The 18,147-nt window shown below is 39.2% G+C and overlaps 1 protein-coding gene across 2 annotated transcripts in view; it reads left to right on the top strand.

The window, feature by feature from the left end:
* Window positions 1-898: 898 nt before the first annotated feature.
* The window catches only part of jupa (junction plakoglobin a), a 35,113-nt gene continuing 17,864 nt past the window's right edge, over window positions 899-18,147 (top strand). Inside the window, exons 1-3 of one of the 2 annotated variants that reach the window (XM_061880920.1) lie at window positions 905-1,062; window positions 8,165-8,224; window positions 17,318-17,353. In XM_061880920.1, coding sequence (XP_061736904.1) covers window positions 17,341-17,353 — 13 coding nt within the window. In that variant the 5' untranslated portion in view covers window positions 905-1,062; window positions 8,165-8,224; window positions 17,318-17,340. Of the gene's footprint in view, window positions 1,063-8,164; window positions 8,225-17,317; window positions 17,354-18,147 lie in introns of both variants that reach the window. The other variant, XM_061880919.1, reaches the window with a different exon arrangement.

Below are 18,147 nucleotides of genomic sequence, written 5' to 3'. Positions count from 1 at the left end.
CATATTTCAAATTGTTTTTGGACACGCACGGCCCGCCACCGTGAAAAACTAAACATAGAGCTCCAGAAACCACGTTAAACCCAGATTCCGAACTAACAAAGGTCTTAACTCATTCTCTTTCTATGCCACATCAATGTGGAATGCAATGTTGATAAATGTATTTCGCTTTATACCCAACAGGTATAAAAGTAAGTGCATCTCTATACTCCTTCAAAACCGCTCTAAAACAACACCTCCAGGCAACTTCAACACTTTACTAATACCCTCCTCCATTCACATCCCATCTCCCCGGATTATAAACAACCTAATGTAAATAATCAAATGTATTTCTAATGTATATACTGTACTTGTTCTTATGCTATCTGAACTCACTATGTTCTCTGCTGGCTGTACATATCCTACTAAATAAGACCTACATTGTTTCAATGACCACAGTTCTCTGTGGATGCAATTGTTGATGACTGAAGTACTGATATCAACCAAAGCTCCTCATCCCACCCTCCGGATTGTAAATAATGTAAATAATTCAATGTACATACTATTATGATTAACCTGTGTAATGACTGTATTATGCTGATACTATATATTTGTACCATGAATTGATTAACGTGGACCCCGACTTAAACAAGTGTTACCATTTAGTGGTCTATTGTACGGAATATGGACTGAACTGTGCAATCTATTAATAAAAGTACAATCAATCAATCAAAAGCAGTCAATCTCACCCAGATAGTATCAATCTGATATCAATGCAATCATGGAGCGGCACAGTCGATATTTGTATCGACCGTTCCAAAGAATCAAACGTAAAGTAGTTTTTGAAAGAGAGCGAGCAGGGTGGGGTCGCTGTGTTTGTGGGCGGAGTCGCTGTGGTTGTGGGCGGAGTCTGGCCAGAGGTGACGCCGCCGTGACTCGTGTGTGTGTGTGGTGGACTTTCTACCAGGACTGCTGCGGGAGAGTGTGGCTCCAAGTTGGGGAAGAATACAACAAGCAAGTGTTGTGACGAGCAACACGTATTTTGGAAGGGAATATTATCGAAGGCTTGTGTGTAAAAGTCGACAGGTGAGTTTTTACTACAATGTATTCCGAAACTATTCTTGTCGGGTCCTCTTTCGTTGTTCGTCTTTGTTGTTTTTTTTGTTTTTTTTAATAACCGTCAGTTTACCAATCCGACACCACGTGATTAGTGGTCATGTATTCTATTCCATTCGATAATACGGTTTATTTCTATTTATTTTAATATGTTTTATGTTAGGAGTTCATTTCCGCATGCCTCGCGCAGGCTACTACCTGTTTGTGTGTTTCATGGTGAACCACACCGACTGTTTGCTGTTTAACGTCAAACTAGCGGTTGAATCCGCCATTGTTTGATATTGCTCCTAACTGTTGAAGCGTGTTTTTAAATCTTTGGGCTTAGTATCGATTGTTCATCCTGACGTCACTCGTCAATAAAGTACCACAACGTTATCAGAGGGAGCGCGCGCACACGCAGGTGAACAAGTAAAAGGTATGCAAGTTTGTACAGAAAAGGCAGCAGTTATTGAGTTAAATGTTCTTTCAAACTGAATTTTGAGCTTCAATGATTTAATGTACTTCCAACAGTTAAGGTGGAACTGTGCATTTTTGGGGAATTTTACCTATCATTCACAATCTACAGTAAGACAAGAACACATGTTTTTTTCTTTTTTATGCATTCTAAATCATAAATAAACGTCAGAAAAAGTCAGACAACAATGGAGTCAATTAGCACTCTTAAAAAAAACTACCAAACACCTCCATCAAGGTTTTATATAAACACTGTAAATACAGTTGTGGTAAAAAGTGTACATACACTTGTAAATAACATACATCTAGATCAGGGGTCTCAAACACGGCCCGCAAGACCTTATTTTGCGGCCCGCACCTTAACATATAATTGAATGTTGGTGCGGCCCGCGAGTTTTATATTAATGACGCTTTACAGCGTCATACTTGTATAACCTCGATTTTTCTGTGAAACTCCCAATTTTCAGTGCCCCTCCAGGGGTAAACATTCACCCGAATTTCACCCACACAACAATATTAAGGGGGCACCGTGGAGGTACTGTCTTTAGCGTCCTCTACAACCTGTACAAACAGCGTGCCATCCCAGTCACATGTTGTATTTAGCTTCTGCAGATGCAAATATGTGCCACACTGTGAACCTACACCAAACAAGAATGACAAACACATTTTGGGAGAACATCCGCACCGTAACACAACATAAACACAAAGGAACAAATTCCCATAATCCTATGCAGCCCTAACTCTTTCGGGCTACAATATACCCACCCTATCCCCAACCCCGTCCCCTATTGTAGGGGGCGGGGTTAGTTGCATGTTTTATTTTTTTTTTAAGAAATCTCTTCTCGCGGCCCAGCCTCACCCAGTTTCTGCATCCAGTGGCCCCGAGGTAAATTGAGTTTGAGACCCCTGATCTAGATAAACTAATGAGCACTATATACAAAGTTACTTTACCACCAAGCTTGTTTCCACCATGCAATGTTACATTAAAAAAATCAAGTAATCTTGTTTTGTTTTTGCTGCCAGTGGCTGAAGAATCCTGTGCGAAACATTCAGAATAATTATAGTTTTGTCGTTATGTGCTCTCAAATTTGAACATATTACTATTTACAGTTGTGATCAAAAGTTTAAATACACTTGTAAAGAACATAATGTCATGGCTATCTTGAGTTTCCAATAATTGCTACAACTCTTATTTTTTGTGATAGAATGATTGGAGGACATACTTGTTGGTCACAAAAGACATTTATAAAGTTTGGTTATTTTATGAATTTATAATGGGTCTACTGAAAATGTGACCAAATCTTCAAAAGTATACATACAGCAATGTTAATATTTGGTTACATGTTCCTTGGCAAGTTTCAAGTTTAGGCATGGTGTTCCTGTGATTAAAGGCCTCACCTTTTCTCCTCCAAACATATTGCTGGGTATTGAGGCCAAACAGCTCAAGACCACAGAACTTTCCTCCAGAAGGTCTTGTCTTTGTCCATGTGATTTCAGATGAAACACAAATCTAGCTGTTTGGCCACAATACCCAGCAATATGTTTGGAAGAGAAAAGGTGAGGCCTTTAGACCCAGGAACCAAATATTAATATTGCTGCATGTATACTTTTGGCTCAGCAGATTTGGTCATATTTTCAGTAGACCCATAATACGTTCATAAAATAACCAAACTTCATGTTTTTTGTGACCAACAAGTATGCGCTCCAATCACTCTGTCACAAAAAACAAGAGTTGTAGACATTTTTGGAAACTCAAGACAGCCATGACATTATGTTCTTTACAAGTCTATGTAAACTTTTGACCACGACTGTACATATGTAATCTAGTAACAGGCACATTCATAATAACATGTAATATTTACATATTTCTGTCATTTTAAGCATATGGTGATGCATCATAACATTCAATTTTTCCTGCAACAATACCATTCATACAGACTTCACGAGAGACAACAAATATAATAAAACACTTACTGTACAATGTCTACTCTCACTCGGATGATGACTGTTAGGATGTTAATATTTTCCGGTACAGATGAAGGATGAATAATCCACCCTGAGAAATAGTGTGGTGGAACGAAGCCTGTTTTTATGACTTTTTCACCAGTTCCGGGTCTAGGTCTGCTGTCAAAGTTTACCAACTTCTCAGTTTATCTCCACATCCTTTTATGATCAAGGTGAGATGCATGATTTAAAATGTAGAACAGGGGTGCCCAAATATTTTGCTTTGAAGAGGCAAATTGAACGTGTGCCAATATTGGGATGTGGGCCAAACAGCGATTTTCACCACCAGTGAGAAATTTAGCCTACCGCTGTATATAAATAGAAATTGTATTCCTAATTCAGTTAACATGCATCTTTTATGTACATTTTTAACTTCAAAACATTCAAAATGGTCACGTTCTGCGGATTTTTGCCATTTCCAAGTGTTGTCCTGTCACCAGTTCCTCTTAGATATTTCATCTAATCACTTTCAAATTTTACTCAAAGTAGATATGCGGAGGATACTAAATTTCGCACGGTGACCAAAATTATCGTTTTTCCATACAGCATCAAAAAAGCACAACTTTACCATAAAGCAGGGGTCTTAAATTCAAACGCAACTATTTAGCTTGTAAAAAGAAAATTTATACATTTTACCGTAAAAATAACTGGCAGATCAGTAAGCCGAATTTACCTTAAAATTCACTGTGTTTTTTCAGACTAAATTACTGTAAATTGAAAAACGTTACCAATGTGTTTTTTATGTTAAAAATGATGGTGACTGAGCTGACAGATTTTTACCGTAAAATCTATTGCCATTTTTGACAGTGCATTACTATGAATTGAAAACCATTACCACTGTTATTTTTACTACCAAATTTTGGCGACTGACTTACTACTTTTTTACCGTAAAAGATACATTCTCTGTTTTTACAATGCATCACAAAAATGGTAAAACTGATGATATTAAGGTAAATATCTGGTGACTGAGCTGCCACGTTTTTACAATAAAATCTACTGAGTTTTTCACAGTGTAGCCTTGCGAACATGCCATCAATGATTGTGCAGCTTGAAAAAGGTCAGTATGAATATGTTTTTAATTTGGCAGCCACCTTATGGCGGGCCTAATTAAATGACAAGATGGGCCAAATTTGGCCCACGGGCCCCACTTTGGGCATTCATTGAGGATAAACTTTCACCAGCTCTGAGGTGAGAAAGCAGCTCACTATTTCATACTGTCAATATAGCAGCATAAAGTAGTTAACTCTCTGTGATCAACGCTACGCTAAATCTAGGTCCTCAATGTTAGTGCTTTTAATAACAATTTCGCTAAAACGTGGTATATGATTAGGTCAAGAAATGTAAATGGAGTTGGTTTTGCGCTTTTTGGATGTTATTTTTTTAGTTTTATGATCGGAATAGACGCAATGACATTGTGGCTCCCATTGGCTCCATTTTAAGCTGACTTTTATTCATGTTAATTGCCAAAGACATGCACCTGGGGGTAGGTGATGAGGTGGCGACTTGTCCAGGGTGTACACTGCCTTCCGCCCGAATGCAGCTGAGATAGGCTCCAGTGACCCCCCGTGACACCAAAAGGGACAAGCAGTAGAAAATGGATGGATGGACAAGTTAGAATGCATAAAAAAAGTTGTGCTCTTGTCTCTCACAATAATTGTAAATTGTAGCCAAAATTCCCAAAAAAGTGCAGTTCCTCCTTAATGTTCTTCCAAACTGAAATGTGAGCAAAAATGATTAATTTACTTCCAACAGTTAACGTTTCTAGAGAAAGTGGTTTGAACTTGACAACAAAAGAACAAATTTGATTTGTTGTTTCTTCTCCATCTGTTTTCTGTCTCTCAACCCACCCAATCGAGACAGATGGCCACCACACCGAGCCGTAGTTCTGCACGATAGAGTTTTCCCTTGCTTTTGTCGCCAAGTGTGTGGGGTTAAGTTGGTTCCCTTTAATGTATAAGAAATCATGGTTCTAGTGCCTTGAAATGACTTCTGTTGTAACTAGTAAAAACATTAACTTGACTTTTGGGTGCATGGAAAATGTAATGGTTATTTTTTTATACAATTTTACAACAGTTACAACACCAAGCCACAGTAAAGACAATAGTCAGGAGATTAATTTGTATCAGAATGGGAGCCCGCAAAATTAAACCCCTTCCCCCCATACTTGATCTTAACAGTTAATTCCAAATTGGGGGCCAGCTTTTGTTCGCATATGAAAACATTAAAATAACGAGTCATTCCTTAAATGGCCTTTACTACAACTACCACTCATGCTGCTTGCCAAGCTGGCCTTGATATTGTTGCTCCAAGCTTGAAAAGAAAGCATTTTTTCCAGTCCTGCTTAGCAGGCACAGGAGCACACATTCTTCTCATATAAGTTGATGAGTAATACTGCTGAAATCAGCAGAGCCGAAATTACTTTTTTTCTCATCCCCACCATTCTGAATGCGATTAATTCATGTCCAAATTCTAACATCTTTCAATTTAACATGGCAGGCTAGGCTTACAAACATTGTTTTAGTGGTGCAAGCAAGTTTTACTGTCGCTCCTTTTGCTCTAACCACAAAGTAAGTATTTTAACAGAATCCATGTCTGTCCAGTCTTGCTAGTTGAACTAGTTTGTGTCTGGATGAAGGGGACAGAGTGCCAATATGTTGTCTTGACCAAGTAGCAGCAGGCAAGCCTCCTGGTTGGAAAGCTGCACCCGTCCGTCTGCCCTCGGGGAAGAGGGGTGATGGGTGCTGGGATAGCAGTGGAAGGGGGGGGGGCTTGCTTTAGATTTCACAGATACAGCTGTGGTAGTACACTGATAATCTCCCCCCTCCTGCTTAATTCCCTCATACTGTCCTACATTAGCAGAGCAAGGGGCCAGGAGATCCTTGCGTTTATAAATAGGTCTACACTTTGCAAAGGGGATTACTGTATGGCATGTAGCCTAACCTCTTTGTTTGACTGGAAGAATTAATTTTACTGTGAATTCTTGTTCCAGACTGAAGACTTTCCAAAGCCCCAGTTGGGGCCACTTAGCGTACATGTCGCGTGACCTGTTTTCTGTCTTATGTCACCTTGCCTCTGTGCTCTCCTGTTCCCATGGAGAAGAAACGCAGAGAGATAACGTTTCTGGACAGCCTTGAGGCTTGACTTGACTGCGGGTGCTTTTACCGGCACCATCGTATACACATGGAGGAATTTCTGTGTGTTAAAAAACTTTTTTCGTAGTATATCCCATGCTGACTTGTGTATTCCCTAATCTTTAGTTTTGACCAAACGTACACAGCGGTGCAAAGTAGCTCCACAGTTCTCGTCACAAAACTTAAAGGGCTACTGAAATGAGATTTTCTTATTTAAACGGGGATAGCAGGTCCATTCTATGTGTCATACTTGATAATTTCGCGATATTGCCATATTTTTGCTGAAAGTATTTAGTAGAGAACATCGATGATAAAGTTCTCAACTTTTGGTCGCTAATAAAAAAGCCTTGCCTTTACCGGGAGTAGCAGACGATGTGCGCTGTGGTTGTGGTTGTAGGGCTCCTCACATCCTCACATTGTTTAAAATGTGAGCCTCCAGCAGCAAGAGCTAGTTGGACCGAGAAAGCGACAATTTCCCCATTAATTTGAGCGAGGATGAAAGATTTGTGGATGACGAAAAAAAAGACTAGAAAAAAAAGGCGATTGCATTGGGAGCGATTCAGATGTTTTTAGACACATTTACTAGGATAATTCTGGGAAATCCCTTATCTTTCTATGGTGTTGCTATTGTTTTAGTGAGTTAAATAGTACCTGGTAGTCGGAGGGGTGTGTCCATGGGTGTGTTGAGGCCAGTAAGAGGCGACTTATTTCCACAATTTTCTCACCGAAAACTGCCGGTTGACATGTAGTCGGGATCCATGTTCGCTTGACCGCTCTGATCCACAGTAAAGCTTCACCTCCAGGAATTTTAAACAAGGAAACACTGTGTGTTTGTGTGGCTAAAGGCTAAAAGCTTCCCACCTCCACCTTTCTGCTTTGACTTCTACATTATTAATTGAACAAATTGCAAAAGATTCAGCAACACAGATGTCCAAAATACTGTGTAAGTATGCGATGAAAAAAGAAGACTTTTAGCTGTGTGTGGTGCTGGGCTAAAATGTCCCCTCCAAACAATAACGCCACAAACACTCGTCATCATTCCGCGACGTTTTTAACAGGAAACTCCGCGGGAAATTTAAAATTGTAATTTAGTAAACTAAACCGGCCGTATTGGCATGTGTTGCAATGTTAATATTTCCTCATTGATATATAAACTATCAGACTGCGTTGTCGGTAGCAGTGGGTTTCAGTAGGCCTTTAATTCAGTCTAAAATGAAATGAATTGTCTGCCTCTATCAAAACTCTGACCTAAACTCCAGCGTATCAGAGTAACTCTGCCAAATATAACCATCGATACTGTTTTCTTCATGAATACATTATTGCTCTTTTCATTACGGACATGATATCCAAGCAGGAGGGAGTGAACTTGATGCGCTCGCTGCCTCCAATGAAAATGTTTTGCTGTTGGGTGATTTAGTTTATCTGGTCAATGACTCTTGTTCCTGATACTAGTATGCATGTGTGTTTGTTTTTTTTCTCCTCAGTCTTATTCTGTTCCTTAATTGAGGGAAGTGGGGACGACAACGGGGCGCTTTTGACGGAAGGTAAATCACCAGGGATGCTTTTTGCTTGTCAGGTCATAAACATGAAAACACCCTAGAGTCTCAGATGGAAAGTGGCTTGCTATTGTACTGTATATCATGATAAGTGAAGATACTATAAATCATAGTTTCTGCAAAGTTTCTTTTTTTTTTACTGTTTTTAATGTATTTAGATTTGACATTGGGGTGGTTTTGTAATTGTCAGCGGGACGCAACCTAATGTGATATTCTTTTAGGCTGCTGTGTCCCCCCATCCTTCTTCCCTTTAGTTGGATGTTTGTATTCTCCATGAAAAATTAATCATCTGTCAGATCGCTTCCATGTGCAACCACAACGGTGGCAGTGTGAGCTGAAAGTACTTGTCCATTCCCAAATGTGGCTTTGGCCACCAAACTTGGCCTGTGAACAAGTTTCAGGCTCTTTGGTTGCATCCAGTAGAGACACTTGAATCCCAGGGTGTTTTTCACTGTGACAGCAGTCAAGAGTACAAAGATGCTACTCTTTTCCACCCTTTAACAGACAGAAACGCTCTGTGTTGAATCAGAGACTTAGTTCTTCCTCTTTCCATCCGGCTTTCAACAAAACATTTTTAGAGGTGACAATCCCTTGTTAGTGCGGAACCAAATGCAAAATCGTCGAACAAAACCCATTTCAGTTTAGAAATTCAGCAGCAAAAGTGCATTCATTTTTAATTTAAGGTTTGATACATTGATGTCGTATTTTGCCTTTTGGGGGTCCACTGCTTCGTTACACAGAAACAAAACTTGCGACAACATGGGAGTTGTCGCAGTTCCCAAAACCCCTGGAAATCAAAGATGTATGCCTCCGACAAAGCACAATTAACTTTTACACTTGAAGGACACAAATTGTTAAATATAAAATACTGCCATGATAACACTTTAGTTACTAAACACGCTGTGATTGTTGAGTTCACACAAGTTCGGTCTAAGGATGTAACAATATGAAAATTTCATATCAAGGTTATTGTAACCAAAAAGATGACAGTTATCATTATTATTGGGGTATTTGTTAAATGTGCTCAAAAGTTTTTTTTAAATGACAAGAATAAATAGACACAAAGTTAGAAAACCCACTGTATTGGAATGAAACGTTATCATTGCACTTAAAAAATACAACAAAACACATTTTTTACATACTTTTGAAGGTTTTGTGTTTCTTATGCTTCACTGATAGTGTTTTAGTCTTAGTTTTTCATCTGTTTTAATTGCTATTCTTTTAAATTTTGTTTGTATCATAGCTCTTTAAGATTTATTGAAATAAAAAAAAGCGTGAAAAATAAAGTCTTTCATTACATTTTATTTCTAGCGGGCATTGTGGTGGCCTAATCTGTTCAGCGCCCATTGAACATCTCCGTGTTGTAATCGTCTAATTATAGAATCATCACTCTGTACTATGAGAGCACAACTTTTTTGTTCAATTTGCACAATATAATAGCTTAATTGCTCAGACAGCAATATGTTAATATAAGTTTAGATTGTGGTATGTGTTTTTTTAAATGTGGAATGACTTTTTTACTAGCATTTTTGCCATGGTAATCATTATTACCATTTATCGTTATATCCCTATTCTGATTACTTATTTTTCAAAGATGTCTAACTACAGTGTTTCATTGCTGTCATCGGTCTCATAACTGCCAACTTCTTAAGGCAGTCCTATTCAACTGGATGCCAGGGGGCCAAATGCAGTGAGAGACTGACACTAAACAGACACATACACTGTTCAGTTAAAAAAACTTGGAAAAGACTAATATTTTTGAAAAAGATTCTTAAAAACACTAGAGCTCTGTAATATAGATAATCATTGATTACCTTTTTGTAGTACGTCTATGAAAGCAGCAGATTCTCCTTTTATGTACAAAATAAGAATAATAGTCCAACCCCCTGTATTTAAATCTCTGGAAATGTGGCCCCCAAAACATTCAGTACATGTCCATGCACTTAATTAGTTCTGTTTCTCAAATAGTTTGACTCTAATGCATCATACAACTCATTGAAAGATCTTAATCAGATTGTGTTTGGTTTTTAAAAAGTCAGACTAAGACACCTGTATTATGCGATTGAAAACCATATATCTCGAGTGGGTGTGGACCCTCCGTATCCCTCATGAGCCAGTCTTGACACGCAGGATACAACACGAGAGCAGATACCATTCAATAAACACATTAGCTACATTTGTAATGAAGATGAGACTGTTAATTTGCTTCACAAATAAATAAAAAAACTGAACATTTTGAAGTGCATCGATAGGAGAAAAAAGAAACAGATTTATTTAAGAAGGAAATATAGAATGCCAGCTTAATTCCGACTCTCAAACCCAATACGAATGAGAGAAAAAAGAATGAAAACGAATAATAAGACATACACAAACCTCTTCACACTGCATTCGTGCACTCCAAACTGGTTAACAACTTTGTATTCCACACATCTGACTAGATAGTCCACTGCAACAATCGCAACCTTCATCTGGATCACTATCGGCTGGGGCACGAACGGTCTTTACCTTCGGATTTAAAACTACTTCCATCAATCCACAAAGCCTTATGTATAAAATCCAAGAGATTCTAAAGTTTGTTTCAATTCTTCTTCTTTTTTTAAATATACATGCCATATATTTTCATTTGCAGAATAAACTTCTTAATAGCCCTATTATTGTTATTTGAGTGTTTAAATATACACACATATATATGTTGATATTGAATTTTATCAATAAAGGTAAAACTAGAGTTCCACCTCCAGTTTGTGATGTCATGTGGGTTCACTTCCTGTTCCAGGCATGTCCAGTTATAGCTCTTCACAACTGTTACGCTGTCCTAACAGTACACACAGCCTAGGTTCAATGTGCACAATTTCAATATCTAAGTTGCTCAGACTAAGTGTTTTATAGAAGTTTAGATTGGGGTATGACATTTGTATTGGGTAGAGACTCTTAATTTGTCAAGTTAGTGCAAACTAACCACTAATTTGCCTCTCCAGTAAATGAACTACTTCCCCGGTCCATGAGTTTATCCAAGTGCAGTTATCAATCACGGTTTTACGATCATTTTAATCCAAAACTATAATTTTAACCGTTTGGGGTTTCCCCGTGGTTTAACATTAATAACAGTAGCCATTACATCACTAGTGAGGGGTTTGGCAACGGTCCAGATTTCCATAGTGATGGTCATTATGGCATTTGGAAGATAACGTTCTTAAAAATACTATAGATTATAAAGAAAATTGATCTTTTCCTAATTGCAACCTAAAAACATACAACAGTGCCCCGTTCTCCCAACTTGCCCAATTTGTTTTCAGCCTATCTGCTGTATATGCAATGTAAATAAGAGTTCATTGTCAGGCCGAGTACACAGCCTCTCACCATTTCCCTCCCTTCTTTATCAGCCTGATGTAATGCGAACCTGCTCAACACATGGGCGCCTCCTCGGACACAACTCACATTTCCTTTGGTCCACAAGAAATCACCCTACCCACTAGTCTGCAGCCTGCAAACTGCACCTACTGGCCCCCAGTCAACCTATTTGAAGTAGTGCAGCAAATGAGCTGACGGACAGAAAAGCTTCTTACTTTATTCATTCGGTGTTGTTGCTTTCTGGTTGACTGTGTCGGGAGTGCCGGGAATGTTTCCAAATCACCCAAAGAAGGGGAGTGTGTTTCTGTATCTTCCTTTTTTAGACACATTTAATTTGTGTGTTGCGCAACAGTGCACCAGAAGTATGACATTTTCCATTCTTTCCCTGAGCTCTTGGCTTGGTGACGTTTCTGTCTTCTGGATCCTATCATCTATCTGTCTGTTAGTCAATTTACAAAAACAGGGTTTTTTTCCTTTCAAAATCAGCAATTGTGAAATGCGTTGATTCATGATGATTGATCCATAGGTGTTTCTCTATAGTTTTTGTGTTAAGTGTGTCAACATTCGGTGAAGTACAGCTTTTCCTAATATATGTCTCTTCTCGGATCCAGCGCTGGTGTGAGATCATTTTAAACGCTATTTCCTGTCACCCACCACAAAGAATCCATTAAATGTGCGTCACTTCACATCCTCCCATCATTATTGATTCCTAACACTAGATCCATTATCGTGCTGGAGCTGCTGTTATGCAACATATGTTGCTTTGGGACCAGGAAGAGTTTGGGTATGTTAAACTAGATCCCACTGGGATAGCTGAACCCCAACTCAGCTTTGCGGGCCCATCTAGCTGCACTGGCCAGTGACTATGCCAAGTGTACTGTATGGTTGGTCTAAGTCAACGGGGGAGCAGTAAAGTAAGAGGGCTTTGCATTGCATGTCAGCCTGTTACATATGTTTGCTTGAGTGTGTGTGTATGTGTGCGTGTGTGGAGCAGACGATATGTCTTACTTGATCTGTGTTTGTGCAGATGGTGAAAGCATTACAGATGTGTAGTAACATAATCTGTTCTTTATTTGCATGTCAGTCGACAAGCCTGTTGATTTATATATATTACCTGTGTATATTATAGGACAACCAGCAGATTGGATTGCTTGGTCACCAGCAGCCCAGTCACTGATACATAATCATTTTCCAAAGTGTCAATTCTGACTATACCCCTTATTTTATTACGAATCTGTTGTAAGCATGCGCAAGTACAGTGCATCACGTCTTTAACATTTACACTAATAACATATTTTTCGTACAATAAGGCACACTTAAAATCCTTTCATTTACTAAAAACTCGACAGTGCGCATCATTAATAAGTACAGAATAATTTTGGTTGTGTTGATCGACCTCGAAGCTATTTTATTTGGCACATGGTGTAATGATAAGTGTGACCAGTAGATGGCAGTCACACATAGTATATATGTGTAGACTGCAATATGATGGCAGTCACACATAAGAGACAGCAATATGACTCAAGTAAACAACACCAAAATTGTATATGTTCCATTGAAAATATAGAACATTACACACGGTGCTCAAAAATCTATCAAAATATTTTAGGATAACTTTGGTAAGCTAAGAAGCGGCACCGCTTGATGGATTGTACTGTGCTTCTACATAGGAGTATTATTATGGTGTGTGTGTAAGGTAATACGTATTACCAGGCGTTTTGTTTTGCAATATTATACAAAAGCAACTTTTCTTACCTTCTGGTACCTGCTGATCTTTATTTGGGATCTGCATAAGTCCTGAAAATTTGCGCAATTCCGCCTTTGTAGTCTGTGGCCGACACCGTAGTTGATAAGCGTCTTCTTTTTCTTTATCTTCTTGTTAAGGGACATTCATCCTGTTGCCATTTCTAATATAAAGTAGTGTAAAGCTCTTACTTATGTCTGTCAGTAAACTTGCCATGAAAGCGCTAAAACATACCGGTGTAGTGAGTTTACATTATTCACCCAAGGAACTTTAGTTATTAGAGAGTTCCGGTCGGACACATTTCTGGCGTTGTTATTGCACTAGTGGGCCACGGTTGAGAAGATCCTGCTCCGTTATTGATTTAAGTAAAGTGTGAATGTCATTAAAACAGTTAGTTCCATCTTTTGACACTTCTTCCACTCCCGTCCTTGCACTCTACACCGCTACAACAAACATGACGGGGAGAAGACGCTGCCAAAGGTGAGCCACGTAAATAAGACCACAAATGACTGTCAGAAAGCGGCTTGAAGATGATCTGTAAAACAATCTATGCAACATTTTGACCAAAGAACCACCATTACATGTTATGTAGACCACAAGGAGGTGTTTTCAATTAACACACCCTATAATCTGGTGCGGCCTTTGTATGAAAATAGACCTGACTAGACCCGCTCATCGGCAGTGTGCCTTTTATTCTGGTGCGCCCTATGGTCCAGAAAGTACGGTATGTCTGGTGGATTTGCAATGCTTAATTCAAATTTTAAAAGTATGCGGTACATAACCCAACATTTGTATTCAGAAGACTGTTTGGCATGAGACTACCAAGGCTAAGCAAACGTCTATGGACTCATTTTTTCTTTACAATGTGACAGCCAATTCAAATATATATGGAATACATTTGTTTTTTTACTTTTATTGTACGATTAGTTTTGTTTTACTCCAGTTCAGTGTAAATGTTTTATACACTTAATTCAGAGTATGAAATTGGAGTTCTGAAATCAATTTCAATGGAAAAGAACTGGAAAAATGGGCTAACAGTCAAACGTTTTAAAACACAGATGTTAAGGCAAAATTAAATTGTAGCATTCTGTTTACAATCAACCTTTAACTATCAATCAATCAATGTTTACTTATATAGCCCTAAATCACTAGTGTCTCAAAGGGCTGCACAAACCACAACACAAACTACTACGACATCCTCGGTAGGCCCACATAAGGGCAAGGAAAACTCACACACAGTGGGACTAGTAGCTTCGATTGTGAATGCATATCCTCCTGAAAACCAGTGACCTCAGCAATGGGCATTTGTTTTTGGTCTTTTGTCAGATTACAAATTTTATATAAAAAAAAAAAATTATGCCAAACACAAAAATCCACTGTATAGGACACTGGCTGTCAAGAGGAGGATATACTGTCAGAATGCATATAAAAGCTGAGAAAATCAAACAGCAAAGGTCAATGACATGTTCTCGTTGCCCATTCTTGCCAAAGCCATGACAGTAAAAAGCAAATCATTGCTCTATGAAGTAGAACTCGTATTCATCTCCAACACCCTGGGCCTCCTGCCCAGCTGATTCATTCCTGCTGTGACAGAAAGCGCTTAGGCAAGCAAAGTCCAAATCTGGCTCACCGGAATGTAAAAACTGTGGAAATATATGACAATAAATTTCAGACTTTTCGTAGTCGATTGTCAGCGCTTGAGTCTTGTTTTCCAGCTATTATTTCCAATAAAGCTACATATACTGTACACTCTCGCTGTTGAGCGCTTGTCACCACTGGGGAGTGGGGAGACACTCCCTGACACTCCCTGTCTAGCATGCCTGAGTGAAAAAAGGGGCAATAAATTTGTTTTGATTGCGGACATCATGAAGATACCCATTGTTACTCAAGTGTCTGCAGGATGAAAAATTAATGAGCAGGTTGGTGCGATAATTTTAGAGCAGTGAGGTTTGAAGGGAGTGGAAAAACATGAGGTGTAAAGCTGAACGCAGCACAGCCTGAATGTACTATGTCCCTGTGGAATGTCACAGTATCGTTTTAGCAGCGCTGCTCAACAGTGCAAGCCCTGCAGTTTTGTTGCAACTTGTTCACCTGCAGTTTTCACTTAACATACGGTACAGGTATTTTTTTCACTCCATGGAGCCTCTTCAAGGACATTGCTCAACAACATAGTGGGCGTTGTCCTTCTGAGTGAAGAGTGTTGCTTGCATATTACTGTGCAATTATGTGTTTGTGGGAATGGCGCTGACAGAGCAATGTACAGCGAGAGGAAAGTCATGTATCACTCATTAACTGGAAGAGAGCAAAGTCAACTCGGGACGCACACAAAAAGAAACACATTGTTGTTTTTATTTTTGTCTCGCTTGAGCTTTATCTGCCCGCAAGGAAGCCTTTTAGACATCAGATGGGTCAGCAGATAAAATCCCCACTCCACATGCAGAGTTGTGGTTACCTAGGTGATATGCGGGGTGTGTCGCAGCTTTGCAACAGTTCGCTGAACACACCGCCCCGCCCAGGAAAAACAAAAGACTGCCCCTGATTTACAGGAAACTTGTCTGGTTGTCTTGCACTTTCAGTAGACAAGAAGCTTGAATAATGTGAAGCTGACACATCTCAGTTGATAAACAAAAAAAATACTTTGGTCAGTTAGCATCTAATGGGGAAGAGGGCACACCTAGTAGGAGTGATTTATTACGCACCAGTCATTGCGTTATCATGTAGCTGTAAATGCTTCAGGGCGTGGTTTTGCAGATTGACAGCTTTACTCTCGCTGAGCTGCAGGTAAAAACGGTTATTGTAACAGTTTGTGCGACAGCAGGAACAATATGCATGATTTTTGTTAAGTTCCAAAATGCACACACTTGTATTCCAGCCTCCTGCAGGAGTTACTTATTGGCGTTCAGTTATCTGAAATATGTTTGTATATAAGCTTACCAAAAATGTTTGGCAATTTATGATCCATCTTTGTGCCCCTAATTCAGTTAATCTTCATCATAAAGAAGACACCCCCCAGCATTTTTGTATCAGCTCCAGCAAGTGCCCCTAACACACTATTCTTTGTACGTGCCGATGCTCAATGCCTAAGAGTCTGTCAACATCAAGAAGCACAGTGGAGGCATTGTGTTATCAGTCGCATGTCAGATGGCTATTAAAAATGCAGATGTTTCTGTGATGAGGAAGAGTTCTGTGGCGGATAATTTCCCAGCTGTGGAAAAAAGCCGAAGGAAAACATTCTTTCAACCTTGTAATTTTGGGTTTGAGCTTTTTATCTTTAAAATGGGGGAGTATAGGCAGGAATTGTCTCGTTGGAAGTGAAGCATAGGAGAAGAACAATAACAAAGGTTAGTGAAAAATCTGGGTTGAATATGCTGCTACAAAGAGGAGGTATTGATTAAGAAAAAGATGATTCATAAAGACGGGAAGTCCTTACAGCAGACATGCTCTGACAAATGTCTGTTACGTAATCTGAAATGCTGATAAAAATGTGTGTTTAAAAAGATAGATTACTTGAGGCTCCATGAGCACGTGATGTATTATTTAGTATTAATTATGGTAAATATAATGAACAAATTTAGCTGAAATTCAAGTGTTAGCCGTGCTTAAATAAGATTGTGTGCAATATGCACTTACTTACTGACACACACACACACTCACTCTGACCCAAAACCAGTTGGGCAGGTTCCTGTTTGCCATGTGTCAGCACTAGGCTGCTCCCACAACTGTATGGGCGGAGGCCCGAGGTGAAAGGTCAGCAGAGCCAGCTAGCATTCCTAATTTACAGCTGCCTTTCTCTCCTTCTGTACCCAACTCCCCCATGATTTGCTGCTTCTGCTTGAAGCGATGGGGCCAACATCTTAAGTAGCATCCAAATACGCGCCCTGAGTCTCATGTTTAAAAAAAGAAAACATGCATTGTTTTCTTCATGCAGTTAGACGTTGTATATAACATGTCCTTAATATCTGATGTCCCTTGTGCCTTTTCTTTAGGCTTGTGACTGCAGGAGGCAAGAATGTCTATGCAAAGTAAGTGTGGTCTTTTAACATTTCAGTTTATTTCAGTGTCCTGTCAGTGTATTTTGTATCTTTACATGAGAGTCATTCTTTACTCGTTCATTACACGTAAAACTGAGTCGCTTCCATAACGACATCCCAAGCATGTTTTGGTAATGTTTTTGTGTTGGATTGCGAAATAATTAAATACAGTGGTACCTCGGTTCCAGAAGGTCCGACAAAGGCCATATTGTATGAAAATAGAAGCAAATTTGCCATAAGAAAATCCAATTAATCTGTTCCAGAGACCCCAAAATGTTATCACACCTTTTTTAGAAATGTTTTGTTTTTTTCCACATGCAGAAACAATGTAAAATGTATTTCAAATACATTTTATTGAAGATTCTTGTTGGGGAAAACGGCAATGAGTGGGGAGGTCAGGAGCCCCAAGGATGCCACCTTTGTTTCTGCTACAAGTTCTTTCTCAAATTTAATAGTGTTCCAAAGTGCTCGTATTTACCATATTTTGGTGCCCTGGTTATTTTGCGTTTGTTTAACAACAAACAGGGACTGCGGTGTATTGGAGTACGTTAGCCAATAACTACATAGTCAAGGAGCTGTGGGAGAATGCGAGTGGGTGGGGAGTTACGAGCCTATTACCAGGCAGGTTTTGTCATAAAGACACGTTGCGGACACTTTACGACTTACACACTGTAACAAAAACATGACAAGGCTGAGTCACCACCGCCTTGGAACTCTGGTTTGGGCACTCAATTCTGCAAAATGATACATTTGTTACCCGCAATGTTTGGCAGTGCGAAAACTGA

Source organism: Nerophis ophidion, linkage group LG20 (genome assembly GCF_033978795.1).
Source record: "Nerophis ophidion isolate RoL-2023_Sa linkage group LG20, RoL_Noph_v1.0, whole genome shotgun sequence".
NCBI classification, from domain to species: domain Eukaryota; kingdom Metazoa; phylum Chordata; class Actinopteri; order Syngnathiformes; family Syngnathidae; genus Nerophis; species Nerophis ophidion.
Note: the sequence above shows the minus strand (reverse complement) of the source record. Positions and strands in the feature narration are given on the sequence as shown.